We start from the raw sequence: 21,837 nt of genomic DNA on the forward strand, positions 1-21,837 counted from the left end.
TGCTCTGTCTTGATCTTTAGTAACACCTTGGTCATCAAAGGAAGAGGTGGGAAGGCATATAGTGTTGGAGAGTTCCAACTGAAGGAGAGAGCGTCCACCTTCCATGCTTGAGGATGGTATGTCCTTGTGCAAAACTTTTTCAGATGGTGATTGAAGTGGGAGGCAAAAAGATCTATATCCGGCCTTCCCCATGCTTGAGCTATTTGTAAGAAAATGTCTGGATGCAACATCCATTCGTGTGGATCCATGATGTTTCTGCTTAGGCTGTCTGCCAGAACACTGTCCTTCCCTGGTAAAAACTGGAATTGTAGCTCTATTTTCAATTGTAGGGAAATATCCCAGAGATTCATTGCCAGTCTGCAAAGAGGGTAGGAATGGGTACCTCCTTGCTTATGTACCACATAACTGTGGTATTGTCTGTCTTTATTAGTAGATGGCCCTGATGCATGAACTTTTCGAAGGCCTTGATTGCATGCATCACTGCCAGCATTTCTTTTTGGTTGATATGCAGGTGCTTTTCTTTTTGTGTCCATTGTCCTTGAATGCATCTGCCTCCATGTGCGCCCCCCATCCATGGCCTGAGGCGTCTGTTGTTATGGTTTGACTTGTATGAGGCTTGCTGAAGGGCAGACCTTTGTTTATCTGGCTTGCTTGAGCCCACCACAGAAATTCCTTTTGAAGGCATGGAATGAGTGGGATCAATGTTTCCAGGCTGTGGCTGTGCTGAGACCATAGACTTTTTAGATACCATTGCAGTTTCCTCATATGCAGCCTTGCATGTGGAATCAAAAGAATGCAAGATGCCATGAAACCCAGGGCCTGCAGGATTTTCCTTGCAGTCATCTGGGTGTGTGTTGCCAATCTTCTGAAGTATTCTGGTAATTGTTTTTGTTTTGTCAGAAACGCCATCTGGGTGTTTGTGTCCAGTGTGGCACCCAGGAAGGGTATTTGTTGGGATGGTACGAGATTTGATTTCTGAATATTGACTGTGTATCCCAAGGCCTGCAGTAGGTGAATGACATAGTCCAAGTTTTTTAACAAGGCTTGTTGGCTGTCCGCTTGTATAAGGCAGTCGTCCAGGTAAGGGGTATATTTGTATCCCCTGAAGTCTGCAATGTGCAATTACTGATGCCAGGCATTTCGTGAACACTCTGGGCGCAGTAGATAAGCCAAAGGGCAATGCTGAGAATTGATAATGCTATGAGCCTGCAAGAAATCTGAGGTATCTTCTGCAACTTTGTCTGATTGGGACATGCAGGTATGCCTCCTTGAGGTCCAGAGTTACCAGCCAAGACCCCTTGCCCAGCATGGGAAGGAGTTGCTGTAAAGTCAGCATTTTGAATTTTGGCACAATAAGGTAAGTATTCAGTGCGGACAAGTCCAGAATGGGTCTCCATTGGTTTTCTTTTCTTGGAACAAGGAACAGTCTTGAATAAAATCCTTGTCCTTGTTCTGCAGAAGGAACCTTTTCTATTGCTCTTATTTGAAGTAGGTTTGTTATTTGTTTGAATGCCTCTGCCCTTTGATTTGGTGGCAGGTTTGGCCTGCCATGTCTTGTTGGCAGTGTATGAAAATGGAATCTGTATCCTTTCTCTATTATCTCCAGTATCCATTTGTCCTTTGTAATACTGTGCCAATTTTGTGAGAATAGATAATTTTCCGCCCAAAGGTGCTTATAATTGAGCCCTGGATGGCGGAGTCAAAGTCAAGTCATTGAGATTGTCCTGGCGGAGCAGTGGAAGGTCCTGCCCCACCTCTCTGGTTCGGAGGCTGCCATTGACGTCCTCTGTAGGAGCCTCGAGTTTGCCCTCTACCTCTGCCACGTCTGTTTTTGCCTCTCTGAAATTTGTCTGTCAGGAAAGGACCAATGCTTAGAAGGCCAATTCCTGATGAATCTTGGAGGCTGTACCTGGAGGAAATCTTTGACTGTTTGCACTGATTTTGCCTTTTCCTCTATTTTCTTTAAAACCTCTTGTGCAGTAGCACCAAATAGCTTATGTTTCTCTAGTGGTGCGTCCAAAAGCTTAATTTTCACATGGTCTGGCAATGTTTGTTCCTTTAACCAAGCATGTCTGCGTATGACCGCACCTGTCATTGCTGCTCTACATGAAGCTTCCAATGCATCATATCCACACTGAAGGAAATGGCTGCTAACCTGCTTAGTATTATGAACCAATTCCTGTAACCCCTTTCTATCTAATGGTTCAGGGGAAGCCAGTTTCTTTTGCAAGTCATCCAACATGTATTCCTGATACTGAATCATATGAAATTGACAATTTAATGCTCGCATAGAAAGGGTGGAAGATGTATATACTTTCTTGCCCCACCTTTCTAAAGCCCTAGAATCTCTTTCCGAAGGGAGTGGGTTCTTAGCAGTAGTGGAGGAAACCCCTTTAGGCCCCTGAGAAATAGTTTCAGGGTCAGCAGTATGGCCTTTGCACAGAAATTGATGTGTGTCTGGTACCCTGTATTACCTGTCTGGCTTGACAGGAGCAGGGGGGAGGGAGTCAGGGGAAACACTAGATTCTAAGTACACATCATCTAAAACATTTAAAACTGGAGGAATAGCTAAGGGTCTATGCTGAGGTAGCTTTAAAAATTCCCTTAACCTTTTCCTAGAATCTGAGTATTCTTGGCCTTGCCATTTGAAGTGTTCCGTCATGGAATGAAGCATTTCCCCAAAGGAAAACACCTCAGGAGGAGAAGCAGAGGGAATAGATTCCTCCGCATCAGAATCCTCGTAGGCCGGGAAGGCCTCCTCCTGGTAGTCTGAATGTGCAGAATCACCTGAGGCCTCATCGGAGGACTGGGAGTCTACCTGCTCAACCCTAGGCCTCTTGTCAGAAGGCTGAGAGCCTCTATCTGGATGAGGCTGTGAACCCCTAATTAAAGAAATAAGGTCCTCAGCTAAACTTAAAATTTGAGAAACAGAAGTGGATCCCAGAGAAACAGATCTTGGAGGAAGAGACTTAGCCTGTTTGGCAGCCTTAGCACGTGTGTAGGCCTTAATGGACATAGACACTGGAGGCCTGGCAGCCCCACGTGCTGGAGTAGTCTTATCCACTGAAATGGTGTCAGAAATATCCTGGGCTACGGTCTCAGAGGGGAGAACAGGAACCGGCACCGAGCTGGCCTCCAGTACCGAAGTAACCGGTGGAGCGGTGTCGTCGGTCTGTAGCGGTTGCGAAACCGGCGAAACCGGCTCAGAAGAGACCGAGACACTCGCGGTAGGCCTAAGCGTGGTGTCGGCAGAGACCGCAGGTGTCGGTCCTTATCCTTCCGTTTTTTAGGTAAATGTGCTGTCAGAAGCTCCGACGGCATGATATAACAGAAATCTTCCCCAAAATAATCCTGTGCAAACTCTGACCGATGCCTAAGAGTGCGTTTATTGAAAGAGGCACAAGCTGCACAGGCCGAGACGTTGTGTTCTGGGCCTAGGCAGGGTAAGCAGTAAGAGTGGAAATCCTTATGAGGTATTTGTTTCCCACAAGTTAAACAATTATTAACTTTTTCACTTTTATCTGACATCGGCCGAGGCAAGAAAAGGTCCCCAACAGGGTACTTAGCTTTTATGAAGACTTCAGTAGCTGAAAACACAGGAGCTGGTCGACCGGCACTAGCGAACTGCTTCTGCTTCGGGCGCCACGTGGCAAGAAAGACTGAAGAAGATGGCGTCGGCTGACGTTTTTATACCCCAGGCGCTCTGACGTCGGGGAAAGGGCGACATCAGCCGACGCCGGACCCAGACTTTGGAATCCGGCCGACCGAAGGGCTGTCTGAGGCAGGACAACCCATATGTCAGGATTGCAGCTGCATCCTTGAAGGACATCAGCCCTGCCCAATTCAGGAAGAGTGCATCGTTCTTCCAGAATTCTGGAGCTGCTGTGCAGCAGAACTTCAGTTGCCTGTTTAAAGATGAAGCAAAAAGGGTAAATTTCTGGCACACACTACATCCTTATGAGATACTGGAAGACACCTCTGCTCAGCATCCAGTTTTGACAGTCTATTTGAGATCTTTTCAGCCTGTCTAATGACATATGCTTGTGAAAGGATGTAGCCTGTGGTTAGAGTTATGCCTACCACAGTGCTCTCTCAAAAGCTTGCAGAGCAAGCCTGTTCAGTAGGTATAATGATGTTCCTTCCCATTTGCTGAAGAACCACTTCACTGTTGTGTTGTCGGTCATGACCTGGTGGACCACATTTTTCTCTGTATTGCTGACAGTCCGATGCTGGAATGACAGAAATCTTATCTTTCATGTTTGTGTTTAGCCCTTCATGTTTTGGTCCCAAGTCGCATGAATTTGAAGTGAACCCATACCAAACCACCACGAGCTAGATCCAATGAGTTCATAATTAAGGTCAGAGCATGCAGGACTGCCTTAAATGGCAGGCTGAGAATGGCATGCAACTTTCCAATCCAACATGAGATCTCCCTCATGCTACAAGGAAGAAGGTGAATTTGTCTTCAAAAGCTGAGAAAGCTGGCACCACCACTTTGAGATACAACATGAATTTCCTCGTGAATCAGAATACAGAATGCCACATAGCCCAGCATTGAAACACTCTGGCTGAAAGAGCCTCCTGTGGAATACTGTGCAAGAAAAGGGTCAGAAGAAATCCTTGTCAGTTGCAGGGAAGGCTCTTTGAAGGTTTGGGTTGAGGCATGGCCTTGAGAGAAATATGCTCTTTGTAGGAGTGAGGCTGGGCTTCTTTAGACTGAGAGACCCAGGTCCCAGAAACCACTCAGGGTAAATCCAAAGATTTGCCTATCCTATCCAGACAATATGCTTGAATGCCACAGCTGTTTAGGAAGAAAAAAATGTGAGCGTTCTTTGTCCTGCAGAATTCTTTTACTACAGCCAGGCACTTGGCAAATAATCAAGGTGCACTAGTCAAGCCAAGTGGCAAGAAAGTGAAATGCACTGCCCATCAGCTACAAATCTGAGGAACTTCAATCCCTGGCAATGGATATATGGAGAAAAGCATCCTTCAGGTTAACAGTGACCGTTAGGTCCTGAAGGGGATAGAACAGGTAGGAAAAAAAACTTGGAGGGTTAACACTAATTCTGGCATAATGAGAAAGGTACAGTTTTGTACCTACCATAAATGTAGATGTTCAAGTGTATACACTGCTGCAGTCATTACACTTGGGTTATCCTGCCGTCAGGCAGTTCCCCAGTCAGCCTGAGTTCCAAAGTCTTGGTCCGCGTCGGTTGCTGTCACCTCCTCCCTGACGTCAGTGCGGCAGGGGTATATAAGATGCAGCCAATGCCATTTTCTTCAGTTGTTCTTGCCCCAGATGTCAGGTGCCCCTAAATAGGTAGGAAATTCAAATTGCTAATAAAACATACAAAATAAAAGCAAAAAACAACTTTCAGCTACCAGCAAATACTCCCCATAGGTAGTAAAGGGTAGCAGACATAGGTACGTACCAGCAAGTAAAAGGGGAAGGAAGGAGGGTAACCTGAACTGCAGCAGTGTATACACTCGAACATCTACATTTATGGTAGGTACAAAACTGTACTATGTTTATCGTGTTGCACTGCTGCAGTCATTACACTTGGGTAGAATCCCAAAGCTGAGGTTGGGTGGCTGGTTCTATAAGGCATTAGGAGTGGCTATAAGACTCTGCAGTACTGCAGTGGCGAAGCCAGCTCTGGATTTAGAGTATAGAGGCAGATGGTAATGCTTGGTGAAGGTATGTACAGAACTCCAAGTTGCTGCTTCCAAAATATCCTTGGTAGGTACTCCTCTAAGGTAGGCAGTTGAAGTGGCTGTTGCCCTAGTGGAGTGAGATCTAATGCTGCTAGGTACAGGTTTACCATGGTGTGTATAGCTGAAATGTATACAATGTCCTATCCATTTTGAAATAGTTTGTTTTGAAATGGCTTTTCCCTGTGCACCTGCAGCATATGCTACCAATAATTGCTCAGATTTCCTGAAAGCTTTGGTTTTGTCCAAGTAGAAGCGTAACTACCTGTGAATGTCCAAGGAATGCAGTAGTCTCTCCCCTTTATTCTGTGGTTTTGGATAAAAAGTTGGCAAATGAATAGTTTGGTTTAGAGCCACACAGGATACCACCTTTGGCATAAACATAGGGTTAGTTTTTAAAGACACCCTGTCCTGGTGGAAAATGAGGAAATGTTCCACTGCCATTAGTGCCTGTAATTCTGAAACTTTTCGTGCTGATGTTATTGCCAGGAGTAGAGCAGTTTTCCAAGAGATATATTTTAATTCTGCTGTGTTAGCTGGCTCAAAAGGAGGTAAAGTCAATTTTTCCAAAACAAAGTTGAGGTCCCAAGTTGGAGTAGGTGCTCTACGGGGCAGTCTTATGTTTTTAGCCCCTCTGAGGTACTGTCTTAGCAAAGGATTAGAGAAAATTGGTGGATCCGTGTTGTAATGAGCAGAGATGGCAGAGGCGTGGATCTTGGTGGATGAGAAGGAGAGTCCTTTGTCCAGCATCTCAGTTAAATATTGTAGTATCTTTGGAATGCTTGGAACATGAGGGTGAAGGCTGTGTGCTTGGTTCCAGGCACAGAATCTCTTCCATTTATCCGAATAGGCTTTCCTGGTACTAGGCCTTCTGGCCTCCAGAATGACATCCATAACAGGTTCGGAGAGTGGCATTGCTTGATTGACCAAGGAATCTTCCATGCAGCTAGGTTTAAGGTCTTTAGCTGGCTGTGTAGTATCTGATTGTTGTGATGAATCAGCAGATGTGCGATTTGAGGCAAAATCCAGGGTGGTCCTTGTGCTAAGTTCTTTAAGATAGGGTACCAGTGCTGGCGTGGCCAGTCTGGTGCAATCAGGACCATCTTTGGGTCTTCTTGTCTGGCTTTTATGAGTACCTTTGGCAGGAGAGGTAGTGGTGGGAAGGAGTATACTTGTAGGCTTTTCCAGCTGAATGAGAGGGCATCCACTTTCCATGCTTGTGGATGGTAAAGCCTTGTGCAGAATTTCTGTAGCTGGCAGTATATTGGGGATGCGAACAGATCTATGTCCGGGCTCCACCATTTCTGTGTTATCATTCTGAATATCTGTGGATTCAATTCCCATTCGTGGGGATCCGTGATGTTTCTGCTTAAGTCGTCTGCCAGTGTGTTTTTCTCTCCTGGCAGGAATTGTGCTTGCAGATGAACTTGATAGTTTAGAGCTGTGTTCCACAAGGTCATGGCCTGCCTGCAGAGGGGGTAGGAGTGAGTGCCCCCTTGCTTGTTTATGTACCACATAACTGTAGTGTTGTCTCTCTTTAGTAGTAGTTGTCCTGGATGCAGCAGGTCCTTGAAAGCTATAAGTGCATTTTGTACAGCTAGCATCTCTTTTTGATTGATGTGAAGATGCCTTTGTTCTGCGGGCCACTTGCCCTGAATACAGTTGCCTGCCATGTGTGCTCCCCAGGAGTAATCTGATGCATCTGTTGTCAGTGTTTGCCTGGCTGCGGGTTGAGTAAAAGGCTGTCCCTTGTTGAGGTGACAAGCTTGAGCCCACCATTGAAACTCCTGTTGAAGGCAAGGAATTAGTGGTATAACTGTTTCCAAACTTTGACAGTGTTGAGACCATACATTCTTTAGGTACCATTGCAGTTTCCTCATATGCAGTCTGGCATATGGAATTAGTAGTATGCAAGATGCCATGTAACCCAAGGCCTGCAGAATTTTTCTAGCAGGGAGATGAGTCTTTGTTGCCATCAACTGAAAGTATTGAGTCAGTTGTCCTTGCCTGCCTGGCGTGAGATGAGCCATCTGGGCCGTTGTGTTCAAGCTGGCACCCAGGAATATTATCTCTTGTGAGGGCACTAGTTTTGATTTCTTTTTGTTTACTGTGTACCCCAGGCAACTTAACTTTTTTACAAACGCCAGATGCTTTAGAAGAATGTCCTTGCTCTCTGCTTGAATCAGGCAGTCGTCCAGGTACGGATAAATTTAAATTCCTTTCTGTCTGCAAAATATAATTACTGGTGCCAGGCACTTTGTGAAGACCCTGGGTGCAGTAAATAAGCCAAAGGGCAGTGCAGAGAATTGATAATGCATTGAACCAGCTATGAATCTGAGGTATCTTCGGCAGTTTTGCCTGATAGGGACATGCAGGTATGCCTCCTTGAGGTCCAATGTTACAAGCCAAGCTTTCTTGCCCAGCATGGGAAGAAGCTGCTGTAGTGTCAACATTTTGAATTTCGGAACATCCAGGTAAGTGTTTAGAGAAGAAAGATCCAGAATGGGCCTCCAGGCTTTGTCCTTCCTGGGAACTAGAAAGAGTCTAGAGTAAAATCCTTGTCCTTGTTCCTGTGGTGGTACCTTTTGAATAGCTCTCATATCCATGAGTGCTGTAATTTGTTTTTGAGCCTCTGCCATTGATTTGGTGGCAGATATTCAATTCCTTTTAACCTTGGCAGTGTGTGAAAGTGGAAACTGTAACCTTGATACACAAAGTTGAGAACCCATTTGTCTTTGGTGATCATATGCCAATTGTGATAAAGTGCCAGTTTTCCTCCCAAGCGGGCTGCCAAGGGAGAGTTGTTTGGCAGCTGTAGCGGGAAGTCATTCAGGCTGCTTTTTATATGGTTGGGGCCTGTCTTCCCCTTCTTTCTGGCCTGATGCAACCCATTGTCGAGACCTGTAAGGACCTTGTGGTTGACCTCTACCTCTTGGACGTCTGTATCTGCCCCTTTGAGGTCTGTCTGTAACTGGAAAGGACCAATTCTTAGTTGGCCAATTTCTGCTAAACCTAGGAGGCTGAACCTGTAAGAAATCTTTCACCGTTTGCATAGATTTTGCCTTATCCTCCATTTTCTTTAATACCTCTTCTGCCTTAACTCCAAATAACACATCCTGCTGCAAAGGTGCATCCAATAATTTTGCTTTAACATGGTCTGGTAACGTATGTTCTTTTAACCAAGCATGTCTTCTAATGACAGAGCCTGTAACGGCTGCTCTACTAAAGAGTCAAAACCACATTGCAAAGTATGTTTTCGCACCTGTTCAGTTGCATGCAATAAATCCTGCATTTCTTTAAAAGGAGGAGGGATCTGAATCTGGAAGCATTTTTTGTTTCAACTGAGACAGTAGAAATTGCTGATATTTTAGCATGCAAAACTGGCAATTTAAGGCTCTCACTGCTAAAGTTGCAGACGTATATACTTTCTTTCCCCATCTGTCTAATGCTCTGGAATCTCTGTCAGAGGGAACTGGATTCTTGGCTGATGCGGCCTTAACCCCTTTGGGTCCCTGGGAAATAGTTTCTGGGTCAGCAACAGGGCTTTCGTACAGAAATTTGTGAGAGTCAGGGACTCTGTAGTATCTGTCAGGTTTAACTGGGGCTGCAGGTAAGGAATCAGGATTTAGGCTGGATTCAGTGTACACAATATCCACAATATCTAACACTGGCGGAATAGCAAGGGGTCTGTGCTGAGGTAATAAAAGAAAGTCTCTGAGCCTTTTCTTGGATTCTGAGTAATCCTGGCCTTCTCAATGGAAATGCTCCCTCATGGTATGCAAGGTTTCCCCAAAAGAGTAGTCCTCAGGCGGAGAAGCTGATGGAATTGACTCCTCAGCATCAGAATCCTCATAAGGGGGTAAAGAATATCCTAGGTCTGAGGCTGAATCTGAAGAGATGGACACCTGGTCGGATGAGTCATAGTCTGCATCCTGTCTAGGCCTTTTATCAGGAGGGGGATGGGACCCCCTAATCAAGGTGATTAGGTCTTCGGCCATTTTGAGCATTTGTTTCTTAGGCAAGGAGGCCTGTGCTGGAGAATGGTGTATTTGTTTCTTTGATTTTAAAGCTGGTTTAGACTTAGCAGAGGGTTTAACTGAGTAGGTCTGAAAACACCCTCTGAAGCTGCGGGCAGCTCAGCTACTCCGGATCCCACTGAAGTGTTAGTTTCGGTAGGCTGAATAACTTGTGCGTCCTAAGGCCCAGCCATCTCCACGTGGGAGTCAGAGGCAGCCTGTGGTTCTACAGAAGCGGTAGTCAGGGGCTGCAAAGGCGCCTCGCTGAAAACTGGAGAACCAGCGACTGGCCTAGAAGAGGCTTCGTCGTCAGTTTTGGGCCTCGGATGCCTATCCCTGTCTTTGCGCTTTTTATGTATTCCGGTCGTCGGAAGTTCCGACGGCATGGTATAATTGAATTTTCTACCAAAATAATGTCGGGCAAAATCCAACCGACGTTTAATAGTGCGTTTGTTAAACCTAGCACAAAACCGACAACCAGTGACGTCGTGGTCTGGGCCTAGGCATGGGATACAATAAGAATGGAAATCCTTATGAAGTATTTGCTTCCCCACAAGAAATACAGTTATTAACTTTTACGGACATCGGTCTGAGGCAAGAAAAAGTTTCCCCAACGGGGTACTTAGCTTTGTAGAAGACTTCGGTTCTGGATTCGGATAGAAAATCTCAGGAGATGGCAGACCGGCACTTGCGAACCACTTTTGCTTTGGGCACCGCGCGGCAAGAAAGACTGAAGAGAATGGTGTCGGCTGCATCTTGTATACCCCTGCCGCACTGACGTCAGGGAGGAGGTGACAGCAACCAAAGCCGGACCAAGACTTTGGAACTCAGGCCGACTGGGGAACCGCCTGACGGCAGGATAACCCTAGTGTAATGACTGCAGCAGTGTAACACGATCAACATCTTGGATAAATTATTACAATACAGAATGGGCCTCAAGGTCGCTTTCTTTGCCATCAGAAACAATTTTGAGAAGTCTATGCCCTCTTCGCATGAGGACATACGATCTGTGCCCCCTTCTTTCAGCATGGAAGACACAAAGGGGAGATGGTCTTTTAGAATAGGAGGGATTCCCTGCACTTTGGAGTTTGTTGGAAGTGTAACCTATAGCCCTAATGAAAATTTTTCAGGATCCACTAGTCATGGGTAGCATTTCCACAGTTTTGAACAAAGATTAACCACCTTACTTTGAAGGAGGAGAAAAGAGAATGGGGAGAGGTTGGGTTAGGGAGGACATGGGGGTGGAATGGGGAGGGAGCAGCCCAGCCAAGTCATAGCTGAACTCTGAGAAGTAAGGTTTCACTAGTCACCACACACCTCCTTAGATTTTTGCTTGTCAGTATTTCCAGAATTTTTTTTTCTTTTCCAGATTTAAAGTCTTGTTTGGGGTGTACAAACCAGGATTTAGTTGGGCAACTCCTGCTAATTTTGGTGCTTGGGTCTAAAGTTGCTTGACATATTGCGTGGTTTTGCACTTCTCATCCAGTCTCCTGAAACCACTTTCAGCAAGTTGTCTAAAAAGGATGCACTTAACCTGGGGTGCAGTGAGGAACTTCATCTTTAGTGTTTGGTAGAAGCGATGGCTGCCGTCCTACATGATGCATGTACTACATCACATCCACATTTCAAAAGCTTTGCCACCCAAGTAAAAAAGGTCACAACTGAAGCATCTCCTGTTTCAGATCCTTATCCATGATCCACGATTCCTCAGCCCTTTTCTTTTCCAGCAGGGGTTGCTGAAAGGTAAACACATGGGTCTCAGTTCCCATCTCTGGAGGACAGGATAGTAGAGCTATAAACCTTTTTTTCACCAAACTTTCACAAAACTTACAACTATCCTCCTCCTTCACTGTCAATGGGAATAGGTTCAGAGATGGAGTCAGAGAAAATCCCTTTCTGGAAGTCGGGTATAGTACAGCTGGAGGGTTCCTGTATAACAATCTCTCAAACATTTTTTTGTAGAGAGCAAATATGCCCCACCTTACTTGTATGGGTTCTGATACAATTCTCTTACAATGTTACTCTCTGCAACATGATGGTCTAAGCTAGACTCTATTACAAATGCTAGGTGCAGAAAAGCTTATATCCACCAGCAAAAGGGGACAGACCTTCTCCTTTAGATTAGTCATGCTGCTGTCCTGCCAGTGGATGGACAAAGGGCTAGCCTGCAAAAGAAAAATCTAGGAACTAGAAGGAAACCAGTCTTCATGCCCAAATTAAATAAAAAGAAGTTATGTACTCACCATAACGTTCCATCTGAGTAGTTGTACTTCATTTGTCTTCAACCTGTGGGGTTACGGCCGGCAACTTTTACTATCATCTGCTCCGAGCTCCAAACTCCTCCCCTTACCCATAATACACCTCCACTGCCTTCCATCTCCAGATCGAGTTTGCTGAACCTTATACTGAAACCAGACCTGAAAAATTTACTTGTGACCTATACTGCAGCCCGTAGGCTGATCATATGCTAAGGTCTGGGGGCAGGAGGGAAGGACGGTTGAAGACAAATGAAGTACAACTACTCAGATGGAATGTTATGGTGAGTACATAACTTCTTTATCTGAAATAGTTTACTTCGTTTGGTCTTCAACCTGTGGGACAGAGTCCCAGCTACTAAACTTCTGGGAGGCCGAATGGAAGGATATTCCTGAGCACTGTGGAACTAAAGCATGCTCTCCTTCTGGAAGTCAAATCCAATTTGTAATAAGAAATAAATGTATGAGATGAGGACCAAGTAGCTGCAGAACAAATATCATCCAAAGACACACTAGACCAAAAGGCTGCAGACATAGCCATGGACCTAGTAGAATGAGCTTTCACCGGACCAGGAGGAGACATGCCTCTGTCCTTATAGACCTGCAGGATGCATGAAGAAATCCATCTAGCTATAGTAACCTTGGAGATGGGTTTCCCCAAAAATGGTTTACAGATGGATACAAACAACTGATCAGATTTATGGAAATTTTTTGTCCTGTGTAAACAGAATCGTGACTGTCTACGAACATCCACCATGTGTAGTTTTGTATTCCATCTTGTTACTAAAATTAGGAAAAAATACAGGCAAATTGATGGTCTGATTGATAATTAATGGTGATGCCACCTAAGGAAGACAGGATGGATTGGTTCGAAGGGAAACCCTATCTTTTTGAAAAAACATGTAAGGAACTTTGATGGACAAGGCCTGTAATTCTGAAACTTTTTTGGCAGAGGTCATAGCCACCAGAAAAGCTATTTTCCAAGAAAAATATTTCAGATCTGCAGTTGCGGCAGGCTCGAAAGGTGGAGTGACCAAAGCTTGAAGAACCATAATAAGTTCTCATTGTGGAACACTATCTTCGACCGGGGGACGTAACAAAAAGGTGCCTTTAATAAAGGCTTTACACAGTCTAGAAGAAGCTAAAGAGGCAGACTTCTCACCCAAATGAAAATGAGAGATGGCAGCCAAATGAACCTTAACAGTAGAAGAACTAGCTCCGTGTTGAAAAATATCAGCTAGAAAATCAAGAATGGTGGACATAAGAACCATGAAAGGGTCTAAACTCCTTTGAAAGGCCCAAAAGGAAAAATGTTTCCACTTGCTGCAATAAACTTTCCTGGTCGAAGAATTATGAACAGCCACCAAAATAGATCTGAGGAGGATAGTCCAGGAATCCTAGCAATCACTGGAACTGGAGCAGCCAACCTGTGAGCTTCAGGCTGTCCAGATTCAGATGAGGCACCTCCGAAGGGTGTGAAATAAGATCCTGAATGGGATCTAGGATCCAAGGTGGAGCCAGAAGGTGAGACCAAAGGAAGGGAAAACATACCTGGCGAGGTCAGAACGAGGCAATGAGGATCACTTAGCTCACCAGTCGACGAGCTTTCTGTAGAAATTTTGGTATGAGAGGTACTGGCGGATAAGTATACAGAAGACTGGGAGGCCAAGCATGAACTAGAGCATCGCTGGGGGACTCCCCCGCAGGGGGTTTAGAGCAAAAAACTTGCTGCACTTTGCGTTGGAAGGAGATGCGAAGAGATCGCAGGAAGGTTAACCCCACTCACTGAAGATCTGCTCCGCTACTGATAGATTCAGAGACCACTCGTAGGCATCAGAATGGTCCAACTTAGCCTGTCCGCTAGGATGTTGGACCATCCCAGAATGTGTGTTGTGATGAGAAAGCGACCGTTGGAGATCACCCATTCCCTCACTCTCATGGCCTCGCGACAAAGGGGGTAAGATCTGGTCCCTCCCTGTTTGATGATATACCAGACCATTGACATGTCTAACTGAACAGCAATCGTTCCCAGAGGAAGAAAGGCACAAAGGGCCTGCAATGACAGAAAGACCGCCCTCATCTCTAGGGCATTTATGTGCAAGCTGGTCTCTATGGGAGAACCACAGGCCTTGGAATGTCCTGCCCGAACAATGCCCTCCCACCCGAGTTGGAAGGCATCAGTGGTCCCTGTGGCATGGACCGGGGCTGGAACAAAAGGACGTCCCTCCAAAATGTCCAGACAGCACATCCACCATATGAGAGATGACCGACAGACTCGACTGAGTTGAATTGGATATGTCAATGGCAGTTCCAACAGGGACCACTGTACAGCTAGAGTCCACTGTACAATTCTCTTGCGTAACTGGGCACATGGGAGAAGAGTTATGGTCGCAGCCATCGAGCCTAAGGCTCTCAACACTGATTCCGCCGTTCGTAAGTGAGAGTGGTAGATCAGAAAGACATGCATCCTCAGGTTTTAACTCTCTCCGAGGTCAGGAAGATTTTGCACTGAAGAGCATCTATCCTGGCACCAATGTAGTCTCTATTCACCTGTACAGGATCGAGGAGAGATTTGGATGCATTGATTGTGATTCCCAAACTCAGGGCAAGAGCCAGGAAATAATCCCTGGTTTGGGAGAGTAAACGCCTGGTGGGAGTAGTGAGGATCCAATCGCCCAAGTACGGATAGACCTGAATCCCCTGAAGCTTCAGGTGAGCCGATACCACCGCCATCACTTTGGTAAACACCCTGGGTGCTGTGGTGAGACCAAAGGATAGGGCTCAAAATTGGTAATGATTGACTCCTAGCCAAAAGCGGAGGAACCTCCTGGAGCTTCTGTGCATTTTTATGTGATAGTAAGCATCCTGGAGGTCTAATGAGCACATCCTGTTGCTCTCCTGCAGGTACGGCATAAGGGACTGTAATGTGACCATCTGGAACTTCTCAATGGCAACTGACCGGTTCAGTGTAGAGAGGTCCAGAATGGGCCTTAAGTCCCCCCGTTTTCTTTGGCACCAAAAAGAGCCTGGAGTAGAAGCCCGATCTGGACTGATCTGGGGGACAGTTTCGATGGCTCAATTTTTCTAGCAGCTTGAAATTTCCTGTGCTGCTACCTTCCTTTGCATGGGTGGTACGTCCGGGAGGTGCCTGGGAGATTTGGGGGAACCCACAAAAGGGTTAGAGTATCCTTTGGATATGATCTGAAGCATCCAGCGGTCCATTATAGACTCGCATGCAGCTAGGTGCAAGGAAAATCGTCCCCAGACTGCCTCCAGAGTAGAGCAGTCTGGCAACCCCTCAGGATTGCTGCCAGGTCTGTCCGAGAAAGGTTCGAGACCCAAAATTCCTTGGACCCCCCCTCTGCCTCTGGGCTGGTTGTCCACTGGAAGAAGAGCCCTGAGTGCCCCGGAAATAATGTGACTTCTGGAACAACATCTTCTTTTGTCCTCTCTGGTTCTGGTAAAAGGACCTTTGATGGTTCAAGAAGTGGATCCTGACAGCAGACAGTGTCTTCCAGTCCTTCTCACTCTGGACTAATGTCTCTGATGTCATAAGGGACATTGGCAAAGGACGCCTTGAAGGGTTCCGAACATTGACATAACCTGAGCAAGACGTTGCACCTCATGGACACACCCCACCCTAGCAGATCCTTCCGTAGCATGTGAAAGGAGTCGCATGGACATGTCAGATACTACTTTTAAAGTGGCCATCCTCGCGGAGAATGAAGCCTTGTCCTCCTGCGACATGGACTTGGGGGGGGGGGGGGCACTACTCCTCCAGCTCCTTTACCAGGTTGCGCTGGAGTATAGTGACATGGGCCAGGTAGTTCAGCGCCCTAATCGAAAAGGTAGCTAAAGCATAAACCCCCTTCCCTAGGTGGTCCATCAACCACGACTCTGTCAGGAGGATGGACTGAGGAACTCTCCTGAGCAAGTTCCTTCTTCGTGGCTGCTGCTAATACCATAGCGTCTACAGGGGAGCCCATGTTCCATGCTAGTCTGTCTATGGGGGGGGGCTTAAAATCTTATCCAGTCTTTTTGGGATAGGATCCATGGTGTCCGGTTCCTTCCATGCCAAACAGGTGATCAGATCCAACAAAGGAACCGTGGGAAGGGACACCCTGGAAGTAGACAGGCCAGTGCCGAAAGCCTCCAGAAACATGGACTCGCCAGAAGGTTTAGGGGCAGACCAACCTTCCCGCTGGTGGAGGATTTCCATGATGTCTCCAAAGGAAACTTCCATGGGAGGTGACCTAGAGGAACCTTCTCCGTCATCCAAGTCCATGTCCTCGGTGAGGGACTCTGGGGAGTCCAAATGCCTCCTCTTCCATGTATGCTTGCGACGTACCTCTCCGGTGGAGATCTCTGGGGGGAGCTCGCAAGCTACTTGTTCCTCAGGGGGAACCATCTGAGCCTCTGAGCATGGGCTGTCCCTCTGCTAAAACGATGGGGACTGTAGACAGAGCCAAGGGGGTCTGGGTGGAGTCCGAGGGGGCAGTCGGGGGTCTCGATCCAGTGGAAAGAACCCTTTCTACCACATCAAACGCCGAAGGAGAGTGAACCTGCTAGAAACCAATAAGGAGGCAGGTCTCCCCGGGTCTGACTAGAGAATCTGAGCCAGGCCAGAGGTGGAAGGAGCTCTGAGGGAGGGAACCTGGCCCGACAACGTCGGAGCCGGAGAAAAAGGTTTCACTCCCTCGGATTAGACACCCAAGCTCCGGCTCCGAGAGCAGTTCGGATCCGAGCAGGTATGCTCCGATAAACTGCAAGCATCTGTCGGCGTTGAGGAAGTACTGTCGGTGCTGACCCCCTGACCAAAGCCAACCTCGGATCCGAATACTCATAACCTGAAGGTCAGATCGGAGGAGGAGATCTAGGCTGGAAAAAAGAAAGTGAGGTTCCCCCTCCTGCAGGAGGGGGAGCTGGCAAGATCTCCATCTGGATTTGAGTACGGATAAAACCTCAATTTTATACAGATCAATGTCAGACAAGGATCGGGTGGACCTCAACGAGGCCACAGACTCTGACCTGGCGGGTTGGGGCACTGAGGCCCGAGAAGATGAACGTGTCTCCTCCAGCTCCGGGAAGAACGTCTGAGATTGAAGCCGAGGGGAGTCATGGATCCATGGCATTTTCACAGATGAAGCGAGGTCCGGAGACCTCTTTCGCATTTCCCTCGCCTTCGACTCTCTCTCCTTCTCTCTACCCCTATACTGCTCCACTGCCACAGGCTTTTGTACAGGAGGTTGAGTCCCAGCCTGGGAGAGAGGAGAAGCCAGGGGAAGAGAGGAAGGAGAGGCGGTCACAGCAAACACTGTGACCGAAGCCAGACATGAGGAAACAGACTCTGAAGAGGGAAGAAGCCCTTTGAGGGCCAACTTGGTCTTCCTATCTTTAATGCCATGGGGTTTGAAGTCCACACTCAGATGGGCCACACCCAACCACAACACAGTGTGTGGTCATCCGCAGGGGATAATTTATGGCCAAAGTCAGTGCAACACTTGAAAATAAGCTTTTCAGCCATACTGTCAGTAGATTGACAACTTAAGAAAAAAATGTTCTCTCTTACTGGCGCACACACACACCCACTCACCACAGTCGTACACAGAAAACACTGAGGGGGAAGGGGAAGCAAAAATACACACAGCAATATAAGCTACTCTAACTACCCTAAAACATTATAACGCGACACACCAAGCGAGGGGAGGAGAAAGGGGAACTTATACTAACACTACCTAACAAATTTCTGAGAGAAAAGATACTCAAAAGGTTTTTACCCACTTGACAAAGTTGGAGCTCAAGAGCTCATGATGCAAAGCTATTCCCGGCAAACAAGAGCTAGGGATGGAAGGCAGTGGAGGTGTATTATGGGTAAGGGGAGGAGTTTGAAGCTCGGAGCAGATGCTAGTAAAAGTTGATGGCTCAGATCAGATACGGATCCGTAACCCCACAGGTTGAAGACCAAACGAAGTAAACTACTTCAGATACAAATCTGCATGTACAATGTGAACTTCAGCGGTGCAGTGTAGTTTTACCATGTTTATACATAGCATGTGCTAGTTTGCAAGCAATAAACTATTTTTTCTTAAAGCACAAGCCCCTGAAATAGTTTTAATTCACTTTCAACCCCAGAAATACCAGCAAAACCCTTTACATTTTTTTTCCAGTCAACTTATCTAAAAGGATTGTCAGTTACCTGATTTCTTCCTCTACGTCTCCCATAGTTTCTCCTTACAAGTGCTTTGTAGTTTTCATTTTTCTTTGTCAAGTAATAAAACAAAACACTGTCTGCAACAGTCTGAAAGACACAATGAAAAAAGATGGCTTCTTAAAATCAACGTTGCCTTTATGTCTATAAATCTAGAAATGATCCATAACAATCAGAAACACTCCAATAAGATTCTTTGTACATTAAGATGCATCTCATCTCTTGCAACACGAAAACAATTTATGGTGTATTAACAAGGCCAGCTCATGAAACAACAGAGGTCAAGGGTCATTCCTTAAATATTCTGGATTTTTTTTAATATATTTACTGCTAGCAAACTACTCGAGATACAAAAACTCATTTTTAAGACAATCTTGCTTTATGCACATTTTATACCTAGTACAGTGATGCACACTGCTAGCCCTGACAATATAAAGATAAAGTCTGCAATACTGAGAGGCATAAGCGTAAATCACAGCAACCTGATAAGAAATCATAACAGGAAGGTACATTTTTTCTCCCAAAAAGTAAAGGAAGTACAATGTTGTGAGGTGCCCACTATAAGAAGACATAATTGCACTCACTGTATCAGATAAATATTAATCTCGGCCTATACATTTGCAAATGCAGTTCTTTTAGGAAACTTTCACTGCAAATTCTCTTCGTTATAAAGCTCCCACATCCTATGCTCCCCAGTTCTAAATCATAAGGAACAATAGCATATCACTAGCCATAAAAAAACTAAAACAAAACATCAGGATACAAACATTATGTACTTGACATGTTGTAACTGGATAAGCAGGTCCACCTTTGCCAACCAGGACTGAAACAAAGGCTTTTACAGTCATCTTAGCACCTAAAATGTTAGTCAGGCTACAAGCCTCTCCCATTTCCCCATAATGAATAAACTCTGCTAGCCTGCCTTTCCTTCAATATCAGGGGTGTCATCCAAAAGTAGCACCATAAAATAAAAGCACAAATAATTTTTCATGCCATGCCCTCCTCAAAGCAGAGGGAGGATGTGTGGTTAAGTGTGACAAAGGTTGACCTGCTCATCCATATTTAACATTCTAGTGTGTATGCAACTTTGTTTCTGGGATGAGGAGATATTCCTCATCAATAAGCATGAGAGAGACCCAAGCTTATCAGGCAGATAAGCTTTTGACTCGGTCATGCTGGTTGCTGAGGATGGAACTCCTCATCCCAGATACAAAGTTATATTGCCTTCAAAATACATAATCTGGAATCTAATGTAGCAGTGGTACAAATATGTCAGGATGCATTTCTGAAAAATGCTCAAGAAGTCAATGCTCTAGGAAAGTATGAAGGATACACTCAGGAAAAGACACTTAGAAAAAAAATAATTTTCATAACTTTGAAGCCCAATTTTTTTTTTTTTTTTGTTAACAAAATCAAAATGACAGAGTTCAGAATCTTTATTTAGTCTCTGGACATAAAACTTGAGCAGTCTGAACAATGAAATGCAGTAAGCACTCACTTCCTCTACTTGAATGCTTAGGGAAGGAAATGGGAAAATTAAAGTTTGTCTCAGTATTTGTTTGCAATAACACTCCATCCTTAAGAAAGACCAGATGGAGGCAATTTATACATAAGAGACTTGTAATTCAGAAACATTTTTAGCAGAACAGCAGGCTTGTCATTATGAGAAAAGTCCAAGAGAGGTACTTCAAAACTACTTAAGCAACAGGTTTCAAAAGGAGGAAACATCACAGGAGGTTACTAGACTAATGGCCCTAGGGCCCTTACAAGACTAGCCAAGTTCCAACCTTTTTCCCTAGAGTGATTGATTTAAGCAGAGATAAATCAACAGCTACTGCCCCTATATCCAGGTGGGACGCTGGCAAGACCCCTGACGTGAATTTACGGTTTCCCATTCAATCATTCAAGTTACACTTCAACACGGTCAAAAAAAGGGCTCTGGCACGGCTTCAACTGAATTGGAAGTTTTGGGGAACAAATCTCTCTCTCCAGGAAGAAGGCCTCTAAAGTGAGTGCACGGAGTACCATTTCACTTCGGCTGTCTAGTATTTCCATTAAAGCAGGATCTAAGGTTGCTTTAAACACAAGGCACAGATCTCCTCTGAGTAGTATGTTCACACAGTATAGAGATAGTGATTTCAGTCTGTCAACATATGACATGTGCTGAAGTCTCTCCCACTGCTGTAGGTGCCTAGCAAGGTACATGGCAAAGGAAGCACTGTACTCTAGTATTGGCCTGATGAGGGAAGAACACTGGGTGGGGGTTAAGACCTTTTTCTGCAGGAAGTGATGCCTTTACTTATGAGATGGCCAATGTAGAGACATGGTGGTCAAAGAAGAGGTTGCTATCCACCTGTGTACCCAAATCGCTCGCCACAGATTGAGAGCTTAAGGTGTTATTAATGTGGTAATATGAGGGACATGGCCCTTGCAGAAGGGGATGATGATGCATTTTTTTGCATTTAGTTCTAGTCCATGACTTTGGAATCAATCACTGGTCTGTGCAAGACTTCGCTGTAAGATGTTGGCATCGCCTGGGGACTATGACCGCTCCTAGTTTGCAGTGAACTTGTTGACTTGAATCTCTTGAGGAAGTCTAGCAATTACCTCATGTACACAGACAACCCTCTTAACTAATACCACACTCTAGTACGAGAGATGTATTTACACCAAGAATCTAGAGTCCATGCTCACTCTCACTCAAAACAGTAACGCAGAAAACGCTGTTAACTCACCCACCACTACATATGATCATAGCACCAGTACTCGGACGCATCAAACATGTAAATCCACATAGCTGGAGGTTCTCCCAAAAGCTAACCGAAACACCAGACACCTCGGAAACATAAGAATGCTACAAATAACACAGTTCACACAGCACCCATGACGCACAGCAACAAAAGTCCCTCACCCACCAAGCCAATAAGGCTAACCATTAAAAAAACAAATTTTCTCGTCACTGGGGAGTTGAAAGTGAGGCACACAGATATTCCACTTACCACGATGGACAAGGAGAAAGTCACAGTCAGCTGCTTCTCTGGTGCCAGGATTCGGCAGATAACACATGGACTCAGGTCTCTCAGCAACAAGTAAGGTTATGCCTCTGTCACAGTTCATGTTGGTGTGAATGATGTGAGACATACCTCCCTGGACTATATGAAGAGAGAAATAGTTGCACTCTCTGAGTATGCGTCCCAGGCAGGTATGTCCCTAGCCTTGGGCAGCATATGATCCTCACCTACAACGATGCCATAGTACAAAAATAAAATTATTGATTTCAATAATTGGCTCAGATTTTGGTGTCATTCTAAGGAGATCCAGTTCCTGACAGCCTGCGAAGACATGGTTGACAAACCTCGCTGCTTTGATAGACAGAGCTCGCACCTGGCACCGCTAGCCTTTCGGCTGGTTGCAAAGGCTCTTGCATCACCCACAGTGCCTTTTTTAGGAAAGGCCTTGAAAACAACATTTTCAATGTGAAATTAACCAATCAGAACAAAATAAGAGTCATGCTGACAAATGCTAGGAGCTTAAACCAAAAACAGCTCTCTCTGGAAGCACTTGTCAAAGGAAGAAGTAGACGTCTGTGCAGTCACAGGAATCTGGTTAAAGGCCTCAAAGACTACCTCGGCCTTGCAAGGTTACT

General features: G+C 45.6%; 1 protein-coding gene across 1 annotated transcript in view; it reads right to left on the minus strand.

The window, feature by feature from the left end:
- NCOR1 (nuclear receptor corepressor 1) overlaps positions 1 to 21,837 on the minus strand; it is a 4,682,182-nt gene that overhangs the window by 2,306,013 nt on the left and 2,354,332 nt on the right. Inside the window, exon 14 of the mRNA XM_044054890.1 lies at positions 18,180 to 18,281. Within this exon, the coding sequence (XP_043910825.1) occupies positions 18,180 to 18,281 (102 nt within the window). The remainder of the gene's footprint in view (positions 1 to 18,179; positions 18,282 to 21,837) is intronic.

Source organism: Protopterus annectens, chromosome 13.part0 (genome assembly GCF_019279795.1).
Source record: "Protopterus annectens isolate FY-2018-M chromosome 13.part0, PAN1.0, whole genome shotgun sequence".
Classification (NCBI taxonomy): domain Eukaryota; kingdom Metazoa; phylum Chordata; order Ceratodontiformes; family Protopteridae; genus Protopterus; species Protopterus annectens.